General features: G+C 36.8%; 3 protein-coding genes and 1 pseudogene across 4 annotated transcripts in view; 1 reads left to right on the forward strand and 3 right to left on the reverse strand.

Annotated features, from left to right (window-relative positions):
- LOC143622254 (GRAS family protein RAM1-like) overlaps nt 1–11,891 on the forward strand; it is a 97,518-nt gene extending 85,627 nt beyond the window's left edge. Inside the window, exon 3 of the mRNA XM_077093446.1 lies at nt 11,878–11,891. The gene's annotated coding sequence lies outside the window, so the exon portion shown is untranslated. The remainder of the gene's footprint in view (nt 1–11,877) is intronic.
- A 1,105-nt stretch (nt 11,892–12,996) lies between these two features.
- Nucleotides 12,997–14,355, reverse strand: LOC143622255 (PR5-like receptor kinase pseudogene; annotated as a pseudogene). Its single transcript, XR_013151664.1, has 2 exons — nt 14,326–14,355; nt 12,997–14,235 (listed from the first exon to the last, which is right to left on the reverse strand). The product of XR_013151664.1 is annotated as a PR5-like receptor kinase pseudogene (transcript).
- Nucleotides 14,356–14,431: 76 nt separating this feature from the next.
- LOC143622225 (uncharacterized) lies at nt 14,432–15,566 on the reverse strand. Its single transcript, XM_077093425.1, has one exon. It carries the CDS (start codon nt 15,278–15,280, stop codon nt 14,432–14,434), a length of 849 nt encoding a protein of 282 aa, XP_076949540.1. The 5' UTR covers nt 15,281–15,566.
- A 985-nt stretch (nt 15,567–16,551) lies between these two features.
- Nucleotides 16,552–20,535, reverse strand: LOC143622304 (putative metal-nicotianamine transporter YSL6). Its single transcript, XM_077093490.1, has 7 exons — nt 20,354–20,535; nt 19,427–19,599; nt 19,251–19,348; nt 19,041–19,178; nt 18,756–18,945; nt 18,536–18,668; nt 16,552–17,696 (listed from the first exon to the last, which is right to left on the reverse strand). Exons 2-7 carry the CDS (start codon nt 19,571–19,573, stop codon nt 16,762–16,764), a joined length of 1,641 nt encoding a protein of 546 aa, XP_076949605.1. The 5' UTR covers nt 19,574–19,599; nt 20,354–20,535; the 3' UTR covers nt 16,552–16,761.
- Nucleotides 20,536–22,042: the final 1,507 nt, after the last annotated feature.

Genomic DNA, 22,042 nt, shown 5'->3' on the forward strand with positions numbered 1-22,042 from the left:
ATTCTCAAACTTGTTTAAGCTACTGATTTTATTTAAGTCATTCATATATTTGAACATTTTGGTAAGTTGGATGTGGGTTTTGAACCTTATCAAGTCCCGAACCCACTAAACTGAAAAAATCTTTAAAAGTCGGATCTTGATGCTTACATTAGTGGGATCGTGCACACTAGCAGTAAACCTACTCCCTTATGTAAAACTTAACAAAGCTTGAGTAAAACTAAACATCAAATACCCGGTTTCATGTAAAACTCACTTTATGTTATGCTTACTTTATTCAACCGCATTCTTGTAAATTTTAACTTAAACTCCTAAAAACCCAAGCCTTGTTTATATGAAATTTTATACCATTTATACTCCATCTTCATGACTCAACATTAACTCAAGGTATTTCAATATAGGACATGTACGTTTAACCGTCTGATCGCTTTATTGAAGATTATTATTCTAAGTTTTCTTCATCGACGTCACTTTGTCCAAGTGCGTAATTCCACCCCTGTTTTCGCTTTTATATATTGGGGGTAGCTTGCATACTTAATTAAACAAAAATGATTTAAGACTCAGATTATCAAACCGCAAACTCTAGTTTATGTGTTACTTAGAATAACTGCTCGATTGTGTGTTATAGGCCTCATATGACTAATTACTAAATGTTTATTGCTTTTGTTGGTTGGTCTCATTCTCATCCTCAATAAGTATGATCATACGCTTCTCCTTGTAATTTGGTAGTTTTTAGCTATTAAAATGAGTCTCATTTATTTAAGATTTATATACCACAATTATTGTTATTATTTACGATTTCACATAAGAGTTCTGAATTTTTCTCATATTATATATATACAGAAATCATGGAACTGCTCACCAACATTTGTTTTTACATAATATATTTCATGCAATGTTACAGGTATGATTATTGGTTGATTGAAGATTTTAAGACATTATTTTTATTTTGGACCTTTAAATTATTAGTTAAATGAACTATTTATTTTCCTTGTATTTTCTTGTATTGTATGAACAAGATGTGTTGTCTTATGATGTTAAATGAAATGAATGAGTTATTTAAATATTGTCATTTTAATAGTGTCGTGTTCATTGAAACAATCACATCGCACCTCGACATGTTTCGTTGCTTTTGGTCGAGATGTGACACGACATTCCCCCATATGTGAAGTGTCATAATCTAGATCTTCCACAAAATTCTTTCTTTTTCCAAATTTTATATTAGTTTGCCAATATATCAAGACGGCGCATATAGTGCATGGATCAAGGCAATAGGGGTCAAAACAAAGTCAAAATTTAAAGTAAAATAAATATGTTTGATGCATGTACTTGGGAACCAGTCGCTTGCTTAATCATTTATTTAGGGGTTGTTTGGTGGCCTCTTAATAATTCCATTATGACGTTGCATTTGAATCAGTCAGAGGTAGAGTGAATTTAGTTCACAAAAACATCTCTTAATGGCTTAGGAGCCTCTTACTGGTTAAGTTTTAGAGACATGTAGAATGATATATAGGCTTACTTTTAATTAGTCAGGCCTTATAATGATTTAACACAAGATTACTAAACAGTTTTATAATGGTTCTTGAGAGTTAGGTGTTGTTTGTTTTTTCAAAGGTAACATGTCTGTAATCTGCGGACCACGTCTGCAGACATCTGTAGAAGAAGATGTGGACCAAACCTCTATAATAAGCCAGAAGAACATTGTTTGTATTTTAACGTCTATAGACTGCTAAAAAAATTGGTGGTGGTGTAGGAATTATGGTAGTGGGTGGTGAGGGATGGTGATAGTGGTGGTGGACGATTGGTGGTAGACGATGGTGGTAAGTGGTGAAAGTTCGTGGTGGAGAATGGTGGGTGGTGCTGATGGGTGGTGGTGGTCGACGGTGGTGGTCGTCAGCGGTGGTAGTGGCCGACGGTGGGTGGTGATGATGGACGGTGGTGGTGATGGATGATGGATGGTGGCGGGTAGTGGTGGTGGCGGATGGTAGGGTGTGAAGAAGTTGGATATTAGCTTATTTTTTAATACCATAAAATCACTTTTCAGGTCTTTTTAAAAACAAAAAACAAGTTGTCTTCAAAAGCTAATGTCTGCGCGCCCGCAGACATAAGCCCATTGCAGACATTTTAAGCAAAAAAAAAACATAATCGTAGTTAACAAAGGAGAGCTGTTAACAAGTGATGTCGTCATCTTAAGAGTTAGATCCGCATCTAATAGCTATATCCGACCATCTGCTATCATGTATAATCCTTACTAATTACTTCTATCATGTATTACCTGAGAACAGTTTGGAAAATACATCAACATAAATGTTGGTGAATAACTAACTTATCATAATACTTCATAAAATATAATCTCAACTCGAAACAACTTAGTAGACAGTGTCCAAGGCCTTAGAAACTAATCATATACACAAAATCATTCTCCTAACGATGTATTTAACTTCGGCTCTCTGTGAGAATAGGAATGACCAAGTGTGTTATGGTATGCCCACCGTCAGAACACATATATAAGGATTTAGACAAACATATATTATAGCCTGAGTATCAGCGATTACTTGGTTTATAAAGTTTTAGGGATCTATAATCCCTTGCAAACTTTGACTCGTTTAAATAATTTAAAAGAGTAAGAGTGTTTTGTCACACGCCAATGGACGACGGATTAACATCAGGGCGTAATGTGATTGTTCATCACACAAATGATACTATTGAATGTGACAATATCATTTATATAAATTTCAAACTCGCAACAAGTACACAATTATTTCAAAGAAAAATACAAGTATAGTTAAAACATAAGTCTTTTTATACAGATAACCTAAGGTCCACTAATATCTTCCATCTTGATCAAGCATCAAACATTAACATCCGTAGCATGCTTAAAATAAATAATTTGTCAACATGTAGTTGGTGATATTTCTTATGTTTTGTATATGTATATATATTTAATGAGAAATGAAGTGACTCACATGTTAATGGTGAAATAAACCAAACACAAAAGTAATGCGTAAAACTAAATGAAAACTCCCATTCTCTTTTATTCTCTTTTATGTAAAGCCAAATTACCAGGGAGCGTAGGTACACCTCAAAGGGCCCTCCTACAATAGTGTGCATGTATATGTATGTATAAGCTTATCCACAACATCAACATAAAGTAAACATGTATAATGCATGTAGCAAGCATAAGCATGTACGATCATGTAATGGATAATAGCACACGATAACATAAACATGAATTGTATTAAAACTGAATCCTTTCATGTAACCTTTCATAAGTACAAAACGATTACAATAAATTGGTAGGCAAAGGGGCAACAAGTTGCGCCGCAACCCCCTTTTGAATAGCAAAGTCAATCCTACTAAAAACAAAGCTTTGGGACCTAGGAGTCGAAGAGGTTTCGTGTACGACACGATGACCCCTACTCAAAAAATTCACAGCCTCTGGGGCCAGAAAACCAAATGTATCAAATGAAAATGGGAGAAAGACATTGATTCTCTAAACAAGCTTTCTCGTGTTTAATAACTTTGCCCGATTCAACCATCAACGCAGTCTGACCCACAATAAACCCACGATCCTTGAGCCCAACAAGAGGAGGCACTCCTGTAAGATCCACACAAGCATGTTTCCCCCTGCCCACCCGAACACAAGAATATCAGTTGGTCGTAAAGTATATCCCTTCAAGAGGATCCATAAGAAAGTTAACACAGGCCTCCTTTTTAGCAGAAATCCCTGCCTGTTTAAAAACATCACACAGAACATACCTAACCAAATCATGTCTGTATTTAAAGTCAGACAATTCTTTGCAATGCACCGCATGGTCTCCATAAGAATCCAAACAGACCTTGCGACAAATTGGGCAAGGCTCATCAGTCAGGAAGATAGGGATCATTAACCAGTACTTAAGGATAGACCGATACTCCAAACCCGACTTACGTTAGCCCAATCCTTCAATGGGGATGGTTGTTAGGAAATCCTGAGCCCAAACTAACAAAAGTATAAAAAAGAGTTATGAAACTCATATAAATGATAAAGCAGTAACAAGTAGACGATTAAGCGAGTTAATTGGTAATGCGAAGGATCCCTACGGATTTTCCAAGAATAAAAGTATGCTAGAATAAATTATTGTGTCGATAATAAACGAGTAAAATACAACACTTAAGGATTTTAGGGATTTATAACGGATTTAGGTATCGTTGAGGTTTTTATATAGTTTTAGGTGTAATTAGTTTATATTTCTTAAAACTAAAATAAAATAATTAATTTAACTGATTTTCTTGAAATGAGATGTGATTAACTAATGAAAATATTAATCGTCGAAATAATTTGAGTAAAAAAGTTTGGCGGTGTTTTGGCTGATAAACGAGTTAAAATTTATCAATATATTTAATATAGATGAGAAATAAAACAAAAAAATAAAAAACAAACAAAACCGGGCTCAGGGGTGTTCAAACATGCGCCCCTGGCCGGTTCACTTAACAAGGGTGCACCAGCCAACTGGGCTGGTGTCTCACTTGGTTTAAGAATGAAAAGAAAAATACATAGCCAGACATTAAAATTAACCCCATAATCAACTAGAACCCTAAATTGATAATTCCCCAAATTGAAGAAATTGAAAGTGGGATTTGATTAATCAAAAGATTCCGACCAAGAAACACATATAAATTACCTGGTACGAGTACGAATTAACTATGAGTTGAGAGCTAGGGTTTCATATTTTCCTTGGATTATAATTCGAGTGATTCAGAGTGTAATTAGGAAGAGGGTTTGCGTCAAGATAGATCAAGGAGTGTGCGGGATTCTTCAATTGATGTTTTAACGTGGTATTCTTAGGGTAACAAAGCTCAATCCAGTCCACGTTAACATTATTGAAAAATAGTCTGAATTAATCATGTTCACTGCCAATTGCTACGATGTTACTATATAAGACGATGGTGTGTCAGTGAGGATAATAGCAAACTGTGAAGAAGACGGAAGACAAGGAAGAGATCGAAGTCAGTTTTAATCATTTAATGAATGGCAAGTTTAGCCCTTGAGGTTTGAAGTGATTACTAAATTGGGTTATGTGCATTAGGAAGATGGATAAGAATTGACCTCGAAGTTTGGAATATAATAACTCGAATGTGATTTAATAAGGCTAAGAATGTAAATACTACATGTTATATCATCAAGGTCATTTTGGTTTAGTTGAAATTACTTAGAATCAAGAAGAAATGAGTATAAACATTGTTACAAGCTATCATGTGTGGAGTACACACTTTTACAAAATTATGCTTCTTTCTAGTCAATACCATCCTCCGGATTATCATCGGTTGTCTGTTCAAGGTTCCAAACTAAATTATAGCAACTAAACATGAGGATTACGCTCATTGTGAGACTTAACCCAACACCGTACACACGATTCGACGACAGCCTTGCACCACATGTGTCCATGCCCCAAGGCAGCTCTCTCATTTAAGAGGATTCGCAACACGTCAAGCCTCGACAAGGTTCCTTCTTTGCATCAAATTAAACTGAATATACTTATAACCCGATGGTTCAAGGGACGAATTACTCGAGTGACCAGGGGGTTACACGACACTGCTTATGGGATCTAAGGGGAAATGTCCTTGGGTGATTAAGCTAAGATCAATGACCAAAAGGCTTCATATATGAATGATTAGTGAAATGTTTAATGGAAACTAAACATCAATGACAATTGTACATTAATACCAACTACGTATCAGTGGCTACTTGGAGCAGTGGTAACTTGATCATCTAACATAGTTTTCACCGAAGGTTTTCCCACTGGCTAATTGCCAATACCCATGTCCTTCACGAAGAGTTGCAATATCTCCATATATATGTATAAGGACGATATTTGTCCTAGTTTCTAGTATGGATAAAGAAAAGAACTTGCATACCCAGTCTTTGTTTCTTTTCAAATATATAGTTAAGGGAGTACTAACAATTTATTTAAACCTGAAAGATTAGTGTGTGATTCAAAAAATTTATTCAGTGAATTTTAATTACAAAACCCAAAGGGTTTATATTACAACATGGGGATAGTATTCAGAACCCAAAGGATTCAATTTACCTCTTGAAGATCTATATTCCAAACTCTTCCACTTGTGGATTTAACATCCTAGACCAATTTTGCTTGGGGTTTTACATTTCAATTTGGATATCTAGCTATATTATTTAGCATGAAGCATCATACATGTTTCTACCATCGTGATAACTACTTTTAAGCTAAGTATACAATAATTAAGTTTGTAGATTTGAATAGTGTAGTTGATAAAGTGCAAATACCAAACCACCCGTAACTATTTCTCATAAACTATCACCAAGCAAAAGTGACACATATGAGACAAACTACTCGTAAATCTACCAAGGAAAGGCTCCAACAAAGCACCTTGCCTTGCCATGAATGTACGAGAAATCCGCAGTGATGACTGGCAACGTTAGCGATCAATAATCAACCATAAAAGGGAAATTACTGGTTTTTCACGAATTTTTAGACATGTAATTAAAAATCAAAATGTTACTGGTGGCCTGTTCATGTTTTATGGAACCAAATGTAATGTGAAAAAAAAAAGTTAAAACTAAAGATTCACATGTTGGACCATTGTTACGGTGTTACGAGGAACACGTAATAAAACATTTAGTTATGTTATGATTCATGATCTATGTTGGAAGTTAGATATGGAATTAATGTTGGTGGTTAATAATTGTATGGTTGATTATCACAAGTCTTCGCATATCACTGACCCGCATCCAATGTGGCCCCATCATTTTCAATTTAACCCTCAATCCACGTCGAAATTTATTTTATTTTTTTCATAAAATATAGAAAAAAGAAATCACAACAATAATGCATGGAATGATTTTACACTTGCATCCTCTTATTTTCTATGCACTAATGATTCTTTAAATAAGGTAACAAAATATAATGCATATCTAACCATATTATCAAAACAATTCCTTCAACTCGTTATGATAATTTTAGACAAAATGAGAAAAGATGTCATTTATGTTTTTACGCTTTTTCAATTGACGTCCTTTTGTCGAACTTAATGACAGATGACATCCTTTATGCTTAAAAGTTCTTTCAAGTTATGTCCTTTTGACACTAACCCAGTTAATTTTTCTCGTTAAATTTAGTCATGTGCAGTGCATATGAGGGTAACTTTGTAATTTTATAGTTTATTAATTGATAATACTAAAAGAAACATTTTCTTTACAAATATCTATCCCGCTCTCTAATTTTTTCTTTCTCTCTCTCTCTACTCTCCACCCACCACCCTTTCTACACCCACCTCCACCGCCACACTAGACCAACTATGGCATCTCCATCACTTTTGCCATTGATTAAAGTATACACACACTTTACTAATCTTCTTGAATGACCAATCCATCATCGCCATGTTCAAACAAACCTCAACAATCGCCACCATCCTTCACCTAATATCCGGCGACCCCTTGTCTTTCCAGCACCACCACAAATACCCCGCTCCTCTCTCTCTCTCTCTCTTGTTTTTCCGATACCACCACCACCGATCCAACAACCTGAAACCCGGATAACTGAAATCTATGAAGCGATGAGCCATTGATATAATGTAGGAATAGAAGGGAAGAAGAAGCGGATTTTGTGGCCAGTTTGGTGGTGGGTTGGTTCAAAATTCCAGATCTGGTATGCCTTGATTTGGATTTGGTCCGGTGATGGTTGGTGGTGGTATATGCGGCGATGGTCCGGCGATGAATTCCAGATCTGGTATACGCGGTGGTTGCAGGTGGTGGCGGTCCAGCGATGGTTATTGGTGGTATACGCGGCGCGGGGATTGTTCGGTGATGAATTTCAGATCTGGTATACGCGGTGGTTGTAGGTGGTGGCGGTCCGGCGATGTGGTGGGGGTGGTGGTCCTGGACTGTAGTGGTGGCATGTGTTATTGAAGGTGGCATGTGGTGGGTGGTGTCGTGGTGGTGGTGACAACAGGTAGTGGGTGGTGATTGTTTGGTTGGTGAGGCTATGAGTAGTGGAGGGGCTACAAATGGGACGAATTGTGACACGTGGCGCCTAGTCAGCAAATGGTGAGAAATTGTTTTTGAGATGTAATGGTGTAGGGGCTACAAGTTGGGTCCACGGTATCTTTTTTTATTATTTTCTTTTTATAACTAAACTAATCAAATAAAAACCAATTTATTTAAATAATTAAATAAAAATGTATTAAAATTAAAAAATAAATACAAAAAAATACATAAAAGTAAAAAAAACACACCAATAATAAAAATAAATTATAATTAAAAAAACACACCACAACAAAATACAGATAAAAAAACTAATCTATTCGTCTTCATCTTCGTCTTCGTCCCCGTCCTCGTCTTCGTCCTCCTCCTCGTCTTCGTCCTCCTCTTCGTCCTCCTCTTCGTCCTCAACGGGATGATTATCCCACACTTATTGAACCAAATCCGCCTTCAGTTGGTTATGTATATCACTTGATGTGAGCTGGTGAATGTTATACGCTCGTTGGTCTTGGGTTGGTTTATGGAACTGTTCTGGAACGCTTCCTGGTATATAGTGTTGACATATTGTGTTTCCCTTGTCTTCTAAAATCATATTATGCAATATGATACACGTATACATGGCATCGCTCATTTTTGTCAACGTCCATACACGACAATTGTTTTTCACATAATGCCAACGTTTTTTAGAACCCTGAAACACCTCTCGATATCCTTTCTCGCGAACTCTTGCTTCTTTTCAAAATAATCTCTTTTTTCTTCGATCGGGTCTTGAAACGTCTTGACGATGATCGAGTCTTCTGGATATATCCCATCTCCCAAATAGTATCCGTGACGATAGAAGGTATCGTTGGCATAAAATGGTAAGACCGGTATGCTACGGCTGATGTAATACTTTAGCACGGGTGACGCGTTGAGAACGTTTATGTCGTTGTTGGACCCGACTGAGCCGAAGTAGGCTGACCAAATCCAGAGGTCGTCTAAACAAATGGCTTGAAGACTAACCGTTGGCACTCCATGGTCTCCACGAGTGTATCGACCTCGCCATGCGGTTGGACAATTGGCCCACTCCCAATGCATGCAATCTATACTACCGATCATGCCTGGAAAAGAATGTTTGCTTTCGTGTACATCGTATATGCGAGTCAGGTCGTTTGAAGTAGGAATCCTCAGATAACGACGAGAGTATAATTGTATTAGTCCTATACAAATAAATTATTAAAAAATATTTATATTCAAAACAATAGTTAATATAAACAATTTAAATTTTACCGATGCAAAAATTCTCCAACGCATCTCTCGTTGTTTTCTCAGCCATCTTTAAATACTCGTCATTGATATCGAACGTGTTGCCGTATGCGAGGATGCGTAGAGCCGAAGTACACTTTTGGATGGCGGAGAATCCTAAATATCCTCTTGAGTCGGGTTTCTGTTGAAAATACTCATACTCCCGCTCCAGATCTCCAACGATGCGCAAAAATAAACGCTTGGACATCCGAAAACGACGTCGAAACATAGAGTCGTTATATGTAGGTGTGTCGTTGAAGTAGTCCTTCATCAAACGAGCGTTCGCTTGCTTACGATCCCGGAGGATATATGACCGTTTACGTGGTGGCGTATAGCTAGTAGAGTCGGACACCATGTTATTGGCGACGGCCCGAACCGCGTTCGTGACCTCTAAATGCTCTTCCGCCACTCGTCGATGAATCTGATGAATTCTTCGACTCTCGTTGATTAATTGATCCCAAATCGGCAGAATTCGTGGAATCCGGGGAACTCATTGAGTTTGAAGAAGTATGAAATGATGAAAATGATTGGTATTTTTATGTTTGAGTTTGTGTATGATATGGTGAAAATGGTTTAATTGGTTTGATATTTATATTAAGTTTTTAATTTAATTTTTCTTTAGTTAGCTGTTATCCAACGGCAACATTATTATTATACTATTATTTTAATCTCTCGCCGGCGACAATATAACCCCGCCCCCAATTCGCCCACATATCGCCGGGGGGCGGTGTTCTCGCCCTTTCTCGCCCACCTCTCGCCCAAAGTCACGCCCACTACACATTGCTTGATGGTGAGAGAGGGAGAAGAAAGGGAGTAGATAGAGAAAGAAGAAAGAGTGTGTGTGTGTGTGTGTGTGTGTGTGTGTGTGTGTGTGTGATGTATACAATTTTTATTTTATTTAGTACTATCAATTAAATAAACTATAAAATTACAAAGCTACCCTCATGTGTACTGTACATGACCAAATTTAACGAGAAAAGTTAACTAGGTTAGTGTCAAAGGACATAACTTGAAAGAGCTTTTAAGCATAAAAGATGTTTTCTATCATTAAATTTGCTAAATGACGTTTATTGAAAAAGCGTACAAATATAAAAGACGTCTTTTGCTATTTTATCATAATTTTAAATGTCTAAAATTGATATCAACCGTATCTATCCTCTACATTAAAAAATTGATTTCTTTCGTAGAAGACTTTCATTTTGAATAATGCTTCCAATAACTTAAGCGTTCTTGCAAATTGCAATATCCCTAATCTAATAAATTGTTATGCCACGTGGCATCTTATTAGACTTTCTTTGTAAATTGTTCTACCCGGAGTACCCGCCTCTCTTTAGACCCAATTTAGTATTACCTTTCCAATGTACCCGGCCCAATTTATGCTTGTGGTTTTTGTGTATTTAATTGTATGATCAATTAATTATTTAAGTTCAGATTTTTCATCAACTAAAATTGGATGTGCTAATAATTTGTTTTTATTATAATTAAAATGTAGTACTAAGTTTTCAAATTTAAATTTTAGAAGTTCCATGTTTTCTTTTCAAATTAAAAAATGTTTGGCAAAACTAGCTAGAAGCTGAAGGCTAGAAGCTGATGGCTGGAAGCTGTTAGCTGTAGCTTTTTAAATATTTTTAGGTGTTTGGCAGAGTAGCAGAAACTTTTAATAAAACTAGGTGAGTGCCCACGTGGTGCGACAAAATGGGCGCACAACCTAACATCAACCGCATAATCAGTGTCGGTACATGATTCACCTGATGACAGTGCATATATAACCCGAATGTAGACGTGTAATTCATGAAAAGGCAGTAAGCGTGTAACTGATGTCGAAAATCAAGAAACAAAGCTGAAATATACAGTAATTTCAAATATATAACTTTTTAAACCAACCTATTTTGATCTGAATCTCATTCTAAATATGCACTGTTCTAATCTGAAACATTTCTGACTTGACCCCTTTCGACTCAAAAGCGCACTGACATGAACCAAACTATCCCTTTTTGCATTGACTCGTTCCGACCCTAATTTGGTCTTACACGTGACTTTAGCTCACCTGACTCGTTGTTACCGATCATAACTGATAATCACATAGTATGCTAATTTTTTAAAATTAAAGAAGTATAATAATATCATACTCAAATTAAAGAGAATAAAATGCTCGTTTTTATGATGTAATTTGTTTAAAAAATTATTAACGTGTGAAAAGGTTATGGCCCTGAAAAAAATCGTGGGGGTAGTTAGTTTTGAATAAGGGTTAAATGTGTAACTATTATATAAATTAACAAAAGTTTATAGAAGTTCAAGTACCAAACTTGTAAATTCAAATGTAAAAGATTGTAGCTAGCTTTTTCTCAAACGCATAGTAGTGTTTAAATATGGAGCTTTTTCTATCAACCTAAAAGCTTGAAGTTACCATAACCAAACAAAGCTTTTTATTGAATATGAGCTTTTTCTTAAAAGCTTGAAGCTCTTAAAAGCTCCTTTCCAAACATACCGACGGGTATGTTTGGCAAAACTAGCTGGTGGTTGTTAGCTGAAAGCTGAAGGCTGAAAGCTGGTAGCTGAAGGCTGAAAGCTGGTAGCTGAAGGCTGAAAGCTGATAGCTGTAACTTTTTAAATTTATTTAGGTGTTTGGCAGAGTAGCAGAAGCTTTTAATAAAACTAGTTGGGTGTCCGCGTGGTGCGACGGAATGGGCGCACAACCTAACATCAACCGCATAATTAGTGTCGGTACATGATTCACCTGATGACAGTGCATACATAACCTGAATGTAGACGTGTAATTCATGGAAAGACAGTAAGCGTGTAACTGATGGCGAAAATCAAGAACACAGTTGAAATATACAGTAATTTCAAATAGATAATTTTTTAAACCAACCTATTTTGATATGAATCCCTCTCTGAACAGGCATTGTTCTAATCTGAAACATGTTCTGACCTGACCCTTTCGACTCAAAAGCGTACCAACACGAATCGAACTAATTTAGCCCTTTTTGTATCGACTCGCTCTGGCCCTAATCTGGTCTTACACATGACTCAAGTTCATCTAACTCAACTCCTAATTTGGTCTTACACATGACTCGAGCTCACCTGACTCGACTTGTTACCGATCTCAACCGATAATCACGTGGTATGTTAATTTTTTAAAGTTAAAGAAGTATAACAATATCATACTCAAATTAAAGAGAATAAAATGCTCGTTTTTATGATGTAATTTGTTTAAAAAATTATTAACGTGTGAAAAAGTTATGGCCCCTCAAAAAGTCGTGGGGTAGTTAGTTTTGAATAAGGTTTGAATGTGTAAATAGTACATAAATTAACAAAAGTTGATAGAAGTTCAAGTACTAAACTTGTAAATTCAAATGTAAAAGCCTGTAGCTCTCAAACGCTATCATACCAATCTAAAAGTTTGAAGCTACTTCAACCAAACAAAAATCTTATTTCCGGTTGATAATTGATGGAAAGTGCCAAGTTAAAATTTAAGGATTAAAAATCACACTGGCACGGGTAGAACGTGGTTGAAAATCGCCCAATTTCCCAAACAGTTATTCAATTGTTTAACAAAAAATATTATTTATAAAATTTTGAAAAAAAAAGATAGAAAACAACACCTATTTTGGCCCATATTAAACCTTTCCACAAATAATCACATTTTGTTTTTTCAGAAAATGCCATCTAAACTCGTCCAATTGTGCATGACAATCCGCACTTTTTCATAGTGTGTTATTCTAGCTCTTTGTTAATCACACAATCAACTGATGCATAAACAGTTATACATTCGATAATTAGTTTATACAATAGTAGTTAACAATAAACAATACCTAAATGATAAAATATTACAAAGTGTCATTTAGAAGAACAATACGACTGTAACGAGTCTATAGATGGAGAACCTATAAGCCTTGACGGAGAAGATAAATAAGGTTTTGGAGGGACTTCCAGTGTTGCTAACTCCCCTTCTAACATTTCCAACACTTTTGTGATTGTCGGTCGACTCAAGGGGTTCGATTGTATGCACCACAAGCCCACAACAATCATCTTCCTTGCAATCTTGTTATCTTCATCGCTCACAATCTCATTCAGTCCAAGTTGTTCTTCATGCAATTCAACTTTCTTATATATATAATGAGGAAAGTATACCTCGCTTGTATGATCAGCTCCAACCTTTATGTTTGTTCTCCCTCCAACCATTTCTAAAATCATCATTCCATAACTATAAACATCTGATTTGTGGGAAACCTCTCCAAAATTCCTAGAAAATAGTTCAGGAGCAATATAACCAGGCGTTCCTCTCATATGGGACACGGATATCTTGCTTTCTTTCTCACGGAACAACTTTGCCATGCCAAAGTCGGATATCTTAGGACAAAAATCATTATCCAATAGGATATTATGTGGCTTTATGTCAAAATGCAATATTCGTGTGCTGCAACCCCTATACAAGTATTCTAGACCTCGAGCAATCCCTATTGCAATCTGGTGCAACTTTTCCCACCCAAGTCGGCTACTACTTGAAGAACCATGACTATATATGAATCTCTCTAGGGAACCATTAGGCATAAATTCATAGATTAAAGCTCTTTTTCGACCTTCCAAACAAAATCCCAAAAGACTTACAATATTAACATGGGAAGTCCTACCAACACTTGCAACTTCATTAATGAAATCTTCCCCGTCACCTTTTATTTCACTTAAAACCTTCACGGCTACTGGAATTTGGTTTTTTAGAACTCCTTTATAAACAGTACCAAAACCACCTTTCCCTAGTTTGACATTAAACGAGTTTGTTATCTTCTTAACTTGTGGATAAGAATACCTTTTTGGAGCTAGGAATTCATGATTCTTTAGGAACATTTCAACTTTGAAATTGTACTTCACATATTTTCTCATTTCAATTTTCCTTCTTAAGCATAAGATTATGATGACTAATATTGTTATAATGCCTACGCCAAGACCTACAACTGTCAAAAGATGTAAGTTCATAAATAAGTATGTCTTCAAAGTTAAATAGTGGATTGACAACACAAAAAAATAGGTTTACGATAAATTACCCAAGGCATAAATCTTCCCACACAATTTTCTTCCTGCCGATAACATTCCAATATCACCTTAAGACAAAATTTTCGCTTTATAAACTATAGATACAAAATTTTCGCTTTATAAACATTCCAAATAGAAATAAAAGAAGATGTGAATACCCTTTTTGACGTCAAAACAATAAACAACTCCCTCTGCAATCCCACAAGAGCGGTTTTGGTCTTGGCACTTGGAACATGAATGTGATAAATTAAAAAAAGTGGGGGTACCGGGAGAGAGAAGAGAGAATATGTTGGTTTCATTAAATCCCAGAGCACTTGGGGTGTTCACAGGTAGTTGCACTACTTGACATGTGTGTGGGAGATCACTTGGAACTGTTGTGTTAGAGTAGTTATAATAGAAGTTGTGATCTTTGCATCCGGTGTAGCTATTGTATTTATGTTTCTTAAAATAAGTCAGATTTTTTTTTTGGCACTTGAAGAGATTGATGGAATCAACAATTGAAATGGAATACAAAAGAGGTCTTGGACTTGGTGTAGTGAAATTATTCATAAGTGCTTCACAGCTTTTATTTTTCACAACCCCATCAAATATATGGTTCCAGAGTAATAAACGACTAGAATTACCATGATAATCAAACTTGCTTAAAATTATATACAGCATTCCTCCTATTTGAATCTCCCCACCTTCCGCAGTACACTTCACCTTGATCAACCCACATCGTGTGTCCGTGCCATTGTAAAACGGGTACTTGAATGTGGTCAAAGCTGGACAAGTGAAATTTACTGGGCAGATTGGCATAGAATTGCCTTTGGGTGTAGCGGAGTGAAAGAGTGGTAGACGAGAGAGAATAACGAACACAAAAAAGATGAGAATCATGTCAATCCCAATAGAATGGATTAGAGAACTCATCTTACCCCCCAACTTATCACTTGCATTCTTCAAATACCATAATTGCATTATATACATCAGTGTTCATAATTCAACCTTGGAGACTACATTTAATGAGTTTACACATTGACAACTCAACTTGCCCCATCTTCTATGCCAAAACAATAGAAATTTCATCACCCTGGTCATTTTTTTCTATAGTGATCAAGACATTCAAGAGACTCTGGTTCATTCATTTATGTTCTCATTGACCCTTTCAAACGCCAATAAGACACACTTGGAAAGCTTCATGTGGCTACCATTCCCCCCCTCTTAACACGTCTCAACTTATTAAATTCCAAAGTTTTAAGAAAAAAGACAAATCTAGACTTCTCCATATTATCAAATTGAAAAGTTACTATTGTATTAGTCGATGTTTTAAAAACTGGTTTTTTTCTTAAAAGCTTAAAACTTGAAGCTTCTAAAAGCTCATTGCCAAACATACCCATAAACTAATAGTAGGGTTTGGATCAAATAAAAATGAAATTAACGTGCTAAACGTGAGAATCAAGTAGAGTAATTATATATACAAGTAGAGTAATTATCATAGAGTAATTACATAATTACTCTATGATGTAATTACATCAAGTAGAGTAATTATCATAGACTAATCACATAATTACTCTATGATGCACTTACATAATTACTCTACTTGTATATATAATTACTCTACTTGATTCTCACGTTTAGCACGTTAATTTCATTCGTACGATAACCTTTCCTCTAATAGTAAATACTTAGTAACTCAGATTTTATTCTAAAGTTGCATTATGTTCCAGTTATATTAACGTATCCCTATAATAAATAAAAAGTTTCTTTTGCCGGTGTCCAAAAATTAGGCTATCAAAATTGTGGTCTTACCTTCGAGACTTCCAGTGTTCGATAACTAAAAGAAACAACATGCACACTACAATTAATCCAAAAACTCTATCAGAAACCCTAACGGTGAACCATTGCTCCGAAAGGCATAACGAACTTGATCAAACTCATTCACACCCCCTCAGTGGGTTTACATGTTTAGAGAGGAAAATTTTCATCGGATCCATCTGCTCTTCCGCCGTATCCATCTTCAGTTCCATCGGACCGACAAAGACTTTGACACGTGACGAGATTTTATAGGTGCACGAGTTCCATCGGTTGGCAAAGCTAAACCGTCAATGAAGAAACGTCGGATCCGACGGTTTAGGTGGTTGTTTTGGGTATTATATGAAAAGGATGGCTAAAGTTGAAAAGAATGGTTATTTTGAGAATGTTCCCTTATATATTATGTCATGATTAGTCCTTGACTTCCTAGTATGTCACTTTGAAAGTCAAATCTCAAATTAACTGGACATTACATGACTATATAAGCTATTTTACATACTTATGTCCTACAAATAAAAAAAGAGAGCTTAATCATATAACATTTTGTTAAATACTTACACTAAAAACAAATGTTCATTTTTTAAAGGATAACATAAACACAATAGCAAACCAAAGGCATAACGAACTTGATCAAACACATTCGCATGTCCAACTGATCAACTGCTTACCGAAGGCCCGAAGTACATGCAAATGGGTGGGTCGATCCTGAAAATGGATAGTATAGCCGACGGTATGGTCCATATTCCATCCCCGCATATTAACCCCGAAGCAACTGCACCCGCATAATCTTCAGAATCCTTTTTGTTCACCCTCTCCCAAACAAACAATATAACCGTCCCAACGAACATATCAATCGCAAAATAAGCCCCAATATAAAACGGCACCGCCATAGCCATAGGAATAGGAATGAACCTAGACACCTTTGCAGGAGTCCAATCCCTTAACATATTCAAAACTATAGCCGCCACAAAGAACCCGCAACACAAACCTAAACAATGTTTTGGAAGCTCAGAAAACCCTTCAACCGCAAGTATAGCCATTTCTCGGTAGATAACTGCATACGGTGCCTTATAAGGACTGTCAGGGGTCCCAATATCAAACGCGGTCCAAAACATCCAAAACGTGAGGGATGCGATGATGCAACCCATTGCGGTCCCCACTAGTTGACTCACAAACATCGACTTTGCTGACGATAAAGTCAAGTACCCGGTTTTAAAATCTTGCATTAAGTCGGCTGCGGTTGCGACGATCGACATCATGACACCACATGCAGCTAAACCGGCTAACACGCCTCCGTTGCTTCCTACTAATGACGATATTATAAAAAGACCGATTTTGCCATATGTTGAAGCTAAACTCCAGTCGGTGAGACCAGTCCCGTAGGAGTTGCAGAAAGCAAGAGCAGGGGCTATTAAGTAAGAACATAATACTAGGTACCATTTTAAGGGCGGGAAAATAAGTGGCATTGTTGCGGTTGATATAGCAGCCAAACCGACATAACCAGATGCTGCAAACCATGTTGGAATCCTGTCTTTTAGGAAAATTTCATCTCGTTTCTGTTGCTCCAATCGTGATTTGGTTTCTTCGGCGTCTGTATAAGTTGACCAACTTTAAGTCAAACAAAAAGTAATGAAATGCATTTTAATTACGTCTGTAAACAAACCGAACGTTCAGTGAATAGTTCACGAACTGTTAGGTGGGAAGTTCGTTTATGTTTGTTTATTTAATAAACAAACGAACATGAACATAAATTTTTGTTCATTTAGTTAAATTAACGAACAAAAACACATGATATTTTATGTTTGTTTGTTTACGTTCATCAGTTTACATATTTTATGTTTGTTCGTTTTATATTCATTTAAATTTTGAGGCTCAATACAATTTAGTCTAGTTTTATGAGATTAAAATTTCACCCATTACAATTTTGTCTAGTTTAATTAATTTAGACCCAACAGATTAATATTTTCATGTTTCATTTTAAGTAGTGTTATCCTCTGTTGTCTGTTCATCATTTTAATCTAGTTTTATTAACTTAGTTCGTTCATTTTCCTTCTTGAACCATTTGTTTATACTCTTAACAAACAAACATAAACGACCACGAACACGAACATGCCCATGTTCGTAACGAACAAACATGAACAAAATACCTGTTTGTTTAACTGTTCGCGTTCGATCGTTTGTTTGGTTAAAGTTAAAAAGACAGGCACGAACATGACTTGTTTATGATCATTCAATTCGTTTACAAGACGGATTTTTAACTGAAATGTATGACTACAGCGGAGGGGGGCCCTTATTAGGAAACCAGAAACAAACCTTAGATAAACCTTACTCGGGCCCGTGCATAAACACAATAAAACTCTGATACTAATAATCTAATAATATATATTTAACACATAGCATACGTATAAAACTATAAAAGTTGTAATTTACCAAGTATCTCCTTTAATACAGGGAGATCTTGACGTCTCGTGTTGTTATTCAGCACAGCTTTAATGGAGACCGTCATGATCTTCACTAAGTTGTAAAGCCCGTCTCCGAGAATAAGTGCAATGGCTACAAAGACCTTCATGCATGACAATGGTGGAAAGAATATTAATATGGTAGAAAACATATATAGAAGTTAATAATGCAAAAAACGGGAAATGTGTACCTTGTATCCATAAAGACCTTTGAAGTCATTGCTGCCTAAATCAGCCGGGTACCAATCCCCTGCTCGTGTGGTAATGTAGGGCCAAAGCGCACCCCATGATATTATGGCTCCGAAAAGAACCGAGCAATTGACGATGTGTGGGCAAATTAGACCGCATCCGACATACGTAGGGCTGAAGTCAAAGTAAAACCTGCATAAGTAAATGATGTCAGCATCTGCTTTTATATCACCAAAAGGAAAGAAAAAATAAAATAAAATAAATCCCTTTAAGAAAAGCAAACTTACGTGTTCTTGAAGAGGGTTAAACCGAGACTTGGAAAATTGTCAAATCCACATGAATCCCCGATACCACCAAAGAACCATTTGAAGCAACTCCATACAAAACTTATGCTTAGATACTTCCCGAGACAGGTTACTTGTTTTCTGCACAACAGACATGATGGCATCACAAAAGTAGTTGAATCAGTTAATGAATATATATGGTTTCTTGGGTACCTTGCAAGCTCAGCACCGGTAGTTGTATGGAAACTATTGATTAACATTGCTGTGGCAGTTCCACTAGGATATGTGAGCTTATAGTCCATCACCATAACCTGATTTCACAAACAATCAACATTATACGCAATCAAGTCCCAAAACCTTAAATTCAACGAAAGAAATGATATTATCACCTTACGAAGTGGAACGAGACTGAAAAGGCCGAGAAAACTGACGACAAAGATAAAGCCAATCATCCACAACAATCCTGGATTCTTAACATCTTCGGCCCGATTGCCAGGGTAATCCGCCCCGATCAAATTGTATGTTCTCTCATCCATTGACAACAAATAGGACCCAAAGCCACCTGTGCACAATCAATGACCAATCACCACATTGTAACATCTTCATCAAGATGAGCTGATTCGAGAGTTAGCACACTCTTATTTGGACTAGTTGGACAAAATAAACACAAAAATGGGCCCAAACTTCAAAAGAGCAAAACTTGGGCTAGGAGTAGAGTTATGGACGCATAATGAGCGGCCATAAAGGTCTCGACCAGCCGGATCATTTGGCCAGTTGTTAGACTCGATTTCATCACTCAAGATTTTCCTCTAATTTAGTCAATGTTCAATATTTTCCAATCTTTAGTCTAAGATACGTAAATTGTTGCTTAACATAATTTATGCATTAATAGTTTTTGGTCGATTTGAAATTTCAAAAATTTGAAAAACCTGTCAAACATAAAAAATATGCACCTTTTAATGGTTTTATTCAGTGTTGCAGAACTCGCTAGGCGCTAGTCAAGCGATGGGGTAAGTTACATGTAATTTTCACATATACATATATATACCAAAGTTTATATATAAATTTTTCAATTTTGACCAAATTGGTATTAATCGTCTAGTCAGTCGGGTACGGACTAGTGATTAATCAGCGGGATTTTGACAACCATGGTTTTATGAATTCAAAGTTTTATCAATTATTGTTGAGAATTATTCTATGCGTTTGTCACCACCATACCAACAAAATTGGTTACAGTAATGAGTACTTAACAAACAGTTGCAACATTCAACATCAATTATACTTATACTACCAACGATCTAGAAACCAAATATTACCGCTAAAGGCGAGGCCGTAACAAGCAACAACACAAGTCTGAATAACAGTGTTCTCTTGCCTAGTGAAGGGGCGAGCCGAAAACCCAAATTTTTCAAGAAAAGTGGTCCACGACTTGACAAAGAAGAAGCCCAGCAGACCGGCGGCCACGTTTAAGGAAGGTATGATCCCAAGGGTGAGATTGAGCTTGTGAGTAATAATACAGAACAGAGTCCCCAACAAAGCACTCACGACCAAACCCCTGAAAGTGATTTGATCTTTCCATTCCGGTATGGTTTCAGTTTCAGGAGTGGGTGGTTCGTCGAGTAATGGTTCGAGGGCGGATGTTCTGTTTTGTTTGTTTGGAGAGTGAAGGAAGGAAGGAAGGAAGGAAGATTAGATGATGAAGAGAATCTTTTATTATTATTATTACTATGTGAATGAATATTTTAAGGTAGAGTGAGTTGGGTTGTGTTAGGTGGTAGATCCCAAAGAAAGAGTTTGTTTGATTTTTTTTCTCTTTTAAGATTTAAAACCCACACGCAATATCAATATTATAAATATTATTTACGGCTACATTTTCGAGGTTACCGGAGATTCCACGAGTATTGTTGAAGGAAATAATATCTAATAATTCTACTATATTGATTGATTGTTACATGTGGACGAAGATCGTGTGTTCATACTAACTCGGAAACACTTACGGATTTCATTATAATTTCCTATAAAACGATTACAATAGAGTGGCAGGCAAACGGGCAACAAGCTGTGCCGCAACCCCCTTTTGAATAGCAAAGTCAATCCTGCTAAAAACGAAATTTTGGGACCTAGAAGTTGAAGAGGTCCCGTGTACGACGCGCTGAACCCTACTCAAAAATTTCACAGCCTCTGGGGCCAGGAAACCAAATGTATCAAAGGCAAATGGTAGAAAGACATGTTGATTATCTAAACAAGTTTTCTCGTGTTTAACAACTTTGCCCGATTCAGCCTTCAACGCAGCCTGACCCACAACAAACCCACGGTCCCTGAGCCCAACAAGAGGAGACACTCCTGTAATATCCACACAGGCGTGTTTCCCCCCTGTCCACCCGAACACAAGAATATCAACTGGTCGTAAAGTGGACCTCCCTTCAAGAGGATCCGTGAGAAAGTTAACAGGGGCCTCCTTTTAGCGGAAATCCCTGCCCGTTTAAGAACATCACACAGAACATCCCTAACCAAATCATGTCTGTATTTAAAGCCATACAATTCTTTGCAATGCATCGCATGGTCACCAAAAGAATCCAAACAGACCTTGCGACAAATTGGGCAAGGTTCATCAGTCGGGAACATAGGGATCATTAACCGGTACTTAAGGATAGCCCGATACTCCAAACCCGACATACGTTGGCCTAATCCTTCAATGGGGATGGCCGTTAGAAAATCCTGAGCCCGAGGAGCCCGAAGGCATTCAAACACCGCCTTTTGGCGAGGGGATAGATCAAACTTCACTTCTAAACTCTTGACGATTTCACTAAATAAGGCACTCGCTACAACATGTTGGGCTTTAGGGGGGCGGGGGCGGTGTCTTTATTAGAGAACCCGCTAAGATCAAAATCTGGAAGTGAAGTACGAAAACGATCCATCGCACACCCATAATCAGAGTCCAACCCATAAATATCACAACCCCGAAGAATATGGTCTTGCAAACACCACGACTGTGCTCTCGAAGC

This window comes from Bidens hawaiensis, unplaced genomic scaffold (assembly GCF_021521415.1).
Source record: "Bidens hawaiensis isolate Kalapana, Puna unplaced genomic scaffold, B.hawaiensis_p1.1 tig00003115_1, whole genome shotgun sequence".
In the NCBI taxonomy this organism is placed as follows: domain Eukaryota; kingdom Viridiplantae; phylum Streptophyta; class Magnoliopsida; order Asterales; family Asteraceae; genus Bidens; species Bidens hawaiensis.